General features: G+C 36.1%; 1 protein-coding gene across 1 annotated transcript in view; it reads left to right on the top strand.

The window, feature by feature from the left end:
• Nucleotides 1–5,095: 5,095 nt before the first annotated feature.
• Nucleotides 5,096–7,610, top strand: part of spata17 (spermatogenesis associated 17) — a 19,729-nt gene continuing 17,214 nt past the window's right edge. Inside the window, exons 1-2 of the mRNA XM_005796177.2 lie at nucleotides 5,096–5,204; nucleotides 6,972–7,061. Of these exons, the coding sequence (XP_005796234.1) occupies nucleotides 5,137–5,204; nucleotides 6,972–7,061 (158 nt within the window). The 5' untranslated portion in view covers nucleotides 5,096–5,136. The remainder of the gene's footprint in view (nucleotides 5,205–6,971; nucleotides 7,062–7,610) is intronic.

Raw genomic sequence — 7,610 nt, 5'->3', positions numbered from 1 at the left:
GATGTGGCAATCATAGCCTTCATCTTACTTTCAACCTCTTGTTCTGCTTTGATTGTCATGGTGTGTTTCCCTACTTTCTGTCAAAAAAGGAAGAAAATGGTACAAATAGAAAATTCTTCTTATGTTTACAGAATAATTTAAGGCACATTTACTTACAGCCAGTGCTGCATGTAGAAATACTACTTGTCAAATGTTAGAACTGTGCAGTTAAAAATTGTGCTTTTAATATGATCTGAATGAGAAATGAGTCTTTGTAAAGTTTTTTTTCTTTTACAAATGCATCAACTGTGAGTAAAAACGAACAACAAACTGTGATTAGAGAAAACAATCTAATGCCACAACATGTAACAAAAAAAAAAAATTCCACAGAGAAAAACATTACAGCTTTAATAGTAATTGGACAAAAAGTTTGGATTGTATACAGTATACAAATAATTTAAGATTTTTAGGGTCAATAGCATGATTAGGCCTTAAAATGCATAAAATATTTGTTTCAATATATCTGAACATATAATTATAAGAAAATGAAATACTGCAAAAAGTAATGTAACCAAACAGTTAAAACAGAGGGAAATATATTTTCAACATTTCGGTAAAACCCATGCACTTTGTACTTATTTCAACTGAGGAGTACAAATGAGGACACTCCCACATTTATTCTGACCCAAAATGACTACATTCACACGTGAAAATATGCCACAGGTGCACACGATGAGAACTACTCAGTATTTCAAAACAGGTTTGGTCTGTTTAAGCCTCAGACATTTCAGTTAGGTGCCTTCCTGGCTGCTGAAGTGAGAGTGAGCACTGTGTTGAGGCAAAATGTGACACTAGCTATTTAGAGATCATCATAATCTAAGGGCATCATCTAAGGAGAGTGAGCCCTTAGCCAGGAGATACATTTTGCTGATAAGTGGTTTAATGAGTAAAACAAGAATACTTTGTTTATTAATGCAATTAAATCCCCCTCTTTCCCAGAAATGAATGAAAAATAAGAATAGGCATCTATATGTGAAGATTCCTTAATAAAGAGACAAATGTTCTTTAGTGTCTAATATAATAGCCCACCACAAAGTAGCACTTTGAGCGGCCCAGTCAAAGTCCAGATTTACTGAATAATCTGTGACAAAATTGGTGAATTGACAGTCTTAAGTTCAGCCAGTCTGTCGGAACTTAAGCTAATTTGCAGAGAAGAATAGGCAAGGATTATCTGAAAGATGCATTCATTAACACAGTTGCGGTTGCAATTGCAGTGTAATGCGTTTCCACAAATTATTGCCTCAGGGCAGCTGAATATATATTTATAACATATTTTTTTTGTAATTTCTGTATTTCATTTCATTGTTGCTTGAATTTTTCCAACATTACATGAAAGTGTTTTCTTTTTCTGTTAAATCAAATACATTTAAAACTTGAACCATGACGATCTACACAGACAACATACCACCACATGTTACTGTGTGTGTGTGTTTGTGAGAGAGAGAGACAATGCAGGCAACAAAATGACAAATTGTTGAAAAGCAAAATGAGAGGAGTAATGATGGCACAATAATGCCACATGTGTATGGTAGCCTAGGCTTTGTGGGAGTGCGCGTGTCGGGGTGTGCGTGGCTGTGTGTGTGTCCAATCCAGAAGGACATTTGCTGCTGCCGGCCCCACTGTCACAATGAGAGATTCATCACCACACACACGCACACACACCCCTACACACGCATACACAGATGGAAACGACCGCACTAATGGATCACCCCTGTCTGCATGCAATCCGCCACAAATAATGATGAACCACCCCTGCATTAAACTATTTTACACAATGCTCAATTCATTAGTCTCCTTCCCTCCCTTTTTCTGGCTATATGTGAGATAATAAAGGTAAGATATTTCTCCTTTACCTCCAGAATCATAGTTTTTATCCATTAGTAAGGCATTAGGACTTTAGAAAGGAAGACTGCGGAGAGGTTAGGAGATCGACATTTGGTTGCAAAAGCACCAACATTGTAAAAGTAACCGCTGCCCCAGGAATAAAAAAGGAGCAATTTGAATGCTATTGCTAAGAAGAAAAGGGCCAAGTTCCACCATATTTAATCTATCAATAAACTAGATTGATGTTAGCATTTTTGAAGATGAACCTGCAAGGATCGATAAAAAGATTGAAATAAAAATTAGAATCTTTGTGGCAAATAAAAAGCAGCTCAAAATAATTTACGGAAAACATTAAAGGGTTTAATGATTCAGTCGCAATTAAATTAGTTTAAAAAGGAAACATTGAGCAGCACGTCTAAATGAATGAGAACTTAAGTTTGATCATATTTTTTGACAGGTAATCTTTAGGCCATGCCCTATAGTTCTCATCCATTGTGCTTAGATTGCACTGACTCCCTCACAACCCTGAATATATAGAGTTGAATAGTTATGCATAAGTAATATAAAGTAGACTGATGAACCATAAAATCCTACTCTGGACTATTGCTTTGGAAGCAAACTCTGACAAACTGTCACCTGTAACCAAGGCCCTTTTTTGTTGGGTCTGACTTCCTAATTCCAGTTCTGACCAATTGTGCTGCAATCTATTCATCAACAGGCCCATGGCATTTATCTGATTTTTCTTAGATATTCTCAAATTCAAAAAGGGGTGTTATATAAAGGGTCTGAGTACTTAGGTTTGATGCGTTTAATGAAAAGAAAGAATAAAAGTCAGATTTTTTTCGGACAAGATGTTGGATTCCAATCTCTGGTCAATTAATTGGTAAATATAGTGAAAACAAAGTTTGTTGTTTAAAAGAAAATGAATGGATAACAGAAAAAAACACTTAATCTTTTTTCTGTGTTTAACATGTAAAATATTAATTACCATGATGTATTTTATTCAGATTGTACATCTACATTTTTAGTGTCATTTAATTAAAACGTATACCACTGTGGGATAGTGATTAGATAATAGCTGGCACAAATATCCTTTTCATTTAAAACACATTTTCCTTTTTCATTCTAACTGGAGCGGGAGAGGAGAGAAGAAAGTGTCATTATGGATTTCAATTAAGTGATCCCTGGGCAGAGAGGGATGCGTCAGGGTGGGGAAATTAATGTGCTATGGACAGATGTTTAGTAATAATGGCCGAAAAAGGCCTGCCGAGAAACACATTCCATCCATTGCACCCAGCTGTGGCTGGAGGAACATGCTTGCACAGAAATACACTGAAAAAAGTGAGAGGCCAATATCCACGGGCACATTTCTCTAATCACTCATGTGCTGACACATACAATAATGATAAACACACACAGTGCTGAGCACTTTCACATACACCCTGCTTATCAACAAAAGCTGGTATCACCGTAGGTGTGCATGTGTCTTTATGACCAGCGTTGGCCACAGCACATCCACCCCTCGTTTAGGTAGAATGGGCAGAATGACTGGTTGAAAAAGCTTCTTGACTGTGGGAGGTGACTGGATGCATGTTAAGTGACGAAGAGACGGAGTAAGAAAGAAAAAAAGAAGCGGTATTCATGGGATACTGTCTTTAAGGGCTTATTACCTCCCTGAGCAACAAAAATGTTTTGATTGAGAACTGACAGAAGATGAGCAGGAAAAAGCTGAAAAGCAAAGATATTAGGTAGAAAGGCAGAATCTGCATTATTAAACAGCATGCAAACAGCAGGTCTTTTATGATGTGCTCCTGTTCTTTTTTTCTGTCATTTTCTCACAGAGACACACCTGGTGCCACCTAATCAGTGTTGTGGCAGGATGGATAGCTTCCAGCCATTCTTACTGCCTTGTCAAAACAACACTCTCCCAAAATCTCTCTCGGTGTTTCTCTCTCACACACGCACGTTTTTCATAGCCTGTTGTCACAACAGCTCTCCGGTAATTACCAGGGTGGCCAACCTCCTACTGCCCTTCGATGGATGGACTGTGCAACCATGGGTTCGCCCCTGCAGCCATAACTCTACACCGATGTCTGCTTACTTCTTTTCACCTGCACAGCAGCCAGCAAATTGGCTTCAGAAAACGACAGAGACACAGAGAAAAATTTCAAACAAGGTTTTTGTCAGAGACTTAGGTATGTGGGTGCACAGACATGAAAAAGCATTGAAGTAGACACATACTTATTCACTCTCAGTATTTGTCATTTCCCTGTCTTCAAGGAGTAATCTATAATTCTGATATACCTCTGACCAACAGGGAGACAGGTGTCTTTCCTATAGGAGAGATACAAAACTACACAGTGACTGACAGACAGACAGAGACAGAGAGACACACACACACACACGCACACGCACGCACACACACACACACACACACACACACACACACACTGCTTCGGTGATCATTGTGACAGCGGAATATGACTGAAGAGAAGTGGAATGAAGATGAGAGGAAATAGGGAAGGGAGAGCAGGGAGACATAAACTGATAACTTTTGATGAAGGTTGATAACGTCAAGAAAAGATGGAAATAGATGAAAGAGCGGATGGAAGGAAGAGCTTTGGCGACTGGCAGATCAATACAAACATCTACAATCTGCATCTAGAGAGCAGACATTTTTAAATGACTTTCTAGCATTCCTGCTCTTATTATTTAAATACTTTTTTAAAGCTATATGTAATAAATTCAACAGATCTGAGTATGTTATTTTTAATAACCGTTGTTTTTCTTATGTTGTAATTGATCTTACTGTACAGTCTCATTTATAAATATATAAATGTTGGACAATAAATGATGTGTCTGTCCTATTCTACTCTAATAAAATATTTTTTTTTTTTCTGAAATTCTGAAATCAGCATTAATTTTGGAAATACTGACTTTGAGTGAGGCTATTACCATTATCCCGTTATCTAGTATTTATTCATAACATCAAAAATAAAACAGTATTTGGTTTGGCTATTCTATGTAACAAAACTACTTTAATTTAAAAAAAAACAGTCAGTTCCTAAGTTTAAAACAGACGCTCAAATGACTAAACATATTGCATGTAAACGTTTTAAATTAAACGTGTTAATGACATATAACATAAGTGGCGTGGGTCATTGGACGCTGTGAAGCATTTAGTTGTTTTACAAGTTTTTCCTACGAGCCCTGAACGCCTCTTCGGAACAGAGCTGTCGTTGCCAGGACAACAAGTAAACTGTCTGTGTGGCAATGGCTGATCTTCTAAAGTTTAAACAACGAGTAGAGGAATTAAAAAGTGAATACTACAACAGAAACAGGTTCGTGATATGTATTTTCATATGTCTATATTACTTGGATTGTACATGTGCTTGTCGCAGAACTTTAAGCTTTTGGCAATAACGATTTAGCTTAACTGACCTGAACTTTTTTGTTATCGAAATTTAGTGTCACGTCAACAGCAATGCCATTAGGTTTTGAGACAATTTCACCGTCTTAATTTTAGAAACTGTGTCGTAGCGATTGATTGTGTATAGAGTTTTTTTCTTTTTTTTTTTTTTTTTGCCGGATGCAGGAAAACCGATAGCACTTGTTTGTTTGTTTGTTTCTTGGTCACATAATTAACGAAGAGGAACGTACAAATTAAAAGGTACATTGTGATTTTTATTTCCTAAAATATGGTTTAGTATGTTGTTGGTTTTTGGCTGTTTGAGAAATCTAACAAAAATAGATTTCGTGAAATGTTCAATTTAGTTGTGAACAGTCTATGCTTTTAATTTAAAGAACACTTTTTCAGTCGTTGTCGTTTCCGTCACTCGCCACAAATGTAACTTTAGGGATTTGTTTTGACTAAAATATCAGCTTGTATTGAGTATGAGTGTATCCAACACCAACTCTAAAATAGATTTGCACATGTGAACAGGTCTATTAACATTGTCAGTTCCACATCAATCGTTTTCATCACTTAATGCTGTGTGATGGAAAACATGTTTTGATAGAAATGACAATACCAGTCAAATGTATTTTGTTTGCCTTATAATCACTTACCACATATTAGCACAAACAGTTTCACAAAACTTGTATCAATTATTTAATATTGTAATAAGAGTGACAATCTTAAGTGCTTTTTATACTCTAAAAGATTCAGTCACAAAGAAACAAATGATGTTGGGTCCCAGTTTTGGCAGCTAAATGCACTGTGTAGTATCATAAAGTTTAAAGAGAGCATCTAAATTAAAAAGGTGGTTATTTGTTTAGAAGCACACAGCAGGTATTTTAAAAATGTTGATATGTATTAAGGTAAATTTTAAAACTTTTTTAGTAATTTGAGCTTTACCTTAAAATTTAGTGGGTTATTTTGATAATACAGGCAGGCTCAAAATATGTTGTATTTATCACAGATTTAAATTTAAAGTAAACTTTTAATTTGACTGACATTGTAATTTTTACAATTTACTTCCAGTAGTAAAGTAAATTGTACTACATTGAAATCATAACACATTTTGATGTACAATTCATAATAACAGACACCAATTTATGCTTTGGAGGCCTGGGAATCATTAAGTCATGGTTACAATTAATTTATTGAATTGTAACACTCACATTGGTGAGGAGTAGAAACAATGACTGAAGGATTTTAGTGAGACATTTTTATCCAAACATTGGGAAATATCTTTAAAAGAAATAGTTTTACATTCATTTCAATTTATGTGTTTTAAACACATTTTGTTGTGGTGTGGTGGGATTCTTTCCTGAATGTTGGACTGAAATGCCACAAATTATATGTTTAAATAACTTCATTACAATTCCTATCAAAACCTGATTTTAATTATAGCAGAAAAGAAAACTTACATATTTCTAAAAATGTGTTTGATGGAGAATCAAAGGAAAAATAGTTGTGAGCAGTTGGAATGTTAATAGTATTTAATCATTAGGAAGAGTACACATTTAGTTCATCTGCATCTGTTTCTTTCTTACTCTGAATAGCATCTGCTTGGGGTACGCATTACATTATTTATGCAGAGCCACTGTTACATAATCTAACTCTAGAACTTACAATGGTTTTATTCTGGGCCTTTGTGCTTTAGGCAAGCCGAGGTGAACAGAAAGGAGGAGACCCAGGCTGCCATCCGAATTCAGAGCTGGTTCCGAGCTTGCAGGGTGCGGACATGTATCAGGTAGTTCTGCAGATCTTGCATGTTATTAGTGTTTGATATAAATACAACCAAATTAAGCTAAAGCTGTTATATTTGAAATAATAATTTAAAAAAATCAAATACACAAACGCACAGCAGTAGAAAGAGCCTTGATTGTCTTTTTTTTCTTTCTCTCTAAAGGCTGTAAAATATTGAGGCACAGCTTTAAGAGTTGAGTTCAAGGGAAACCCTGATATTAGCTCACTCACATAATTATCCCGCTTCTAGAGCTGTGCAAATGGCCTCAAGGAATAAATGTAGCCCGTTTAACACACAGAGAAATATCTCTGCCTTCATGCTTCCTCCGATGCTGTGACCCTAGCACCATTCTGCAGGGTCAGCAGACAAACTTCCAGAGAGTAGGTTAATTCAGATTACTTTAGTTAATTGATCAATGCGTTAAGTGGATAATTAGCAACAATTTTAGCTGCCTAAGTGCAACTCCGGGGTTGTGCTATCCCCACTATAAGCATTGATTTTCTGGGCATATAAATGGCCTTTTGGAAATTGATGGCCTCGTTGGAGGCAGAG

This window comes from Xiphophorus maculatus, chromosome 4 (assembly GCF_002775205.1).
Source record: "Xiphophorus maculatus strain JP 163 A chromosome 4, X_maculatus-5.0-male, whole genome shotgun sequence".
NCBI classification, from domain to species: domain Eukaryota; kingdom Metazoa; phylum Chordata; class Actinopteri; order Cyprinodontiformes; family Poeciliidae; genus Xiphophorus; species Xiphophorus maculatus.
Note: the sequence above shows the minus strand (reverse complement) of the source record. Positions and strands in the feature narration are given on the sequence as shown.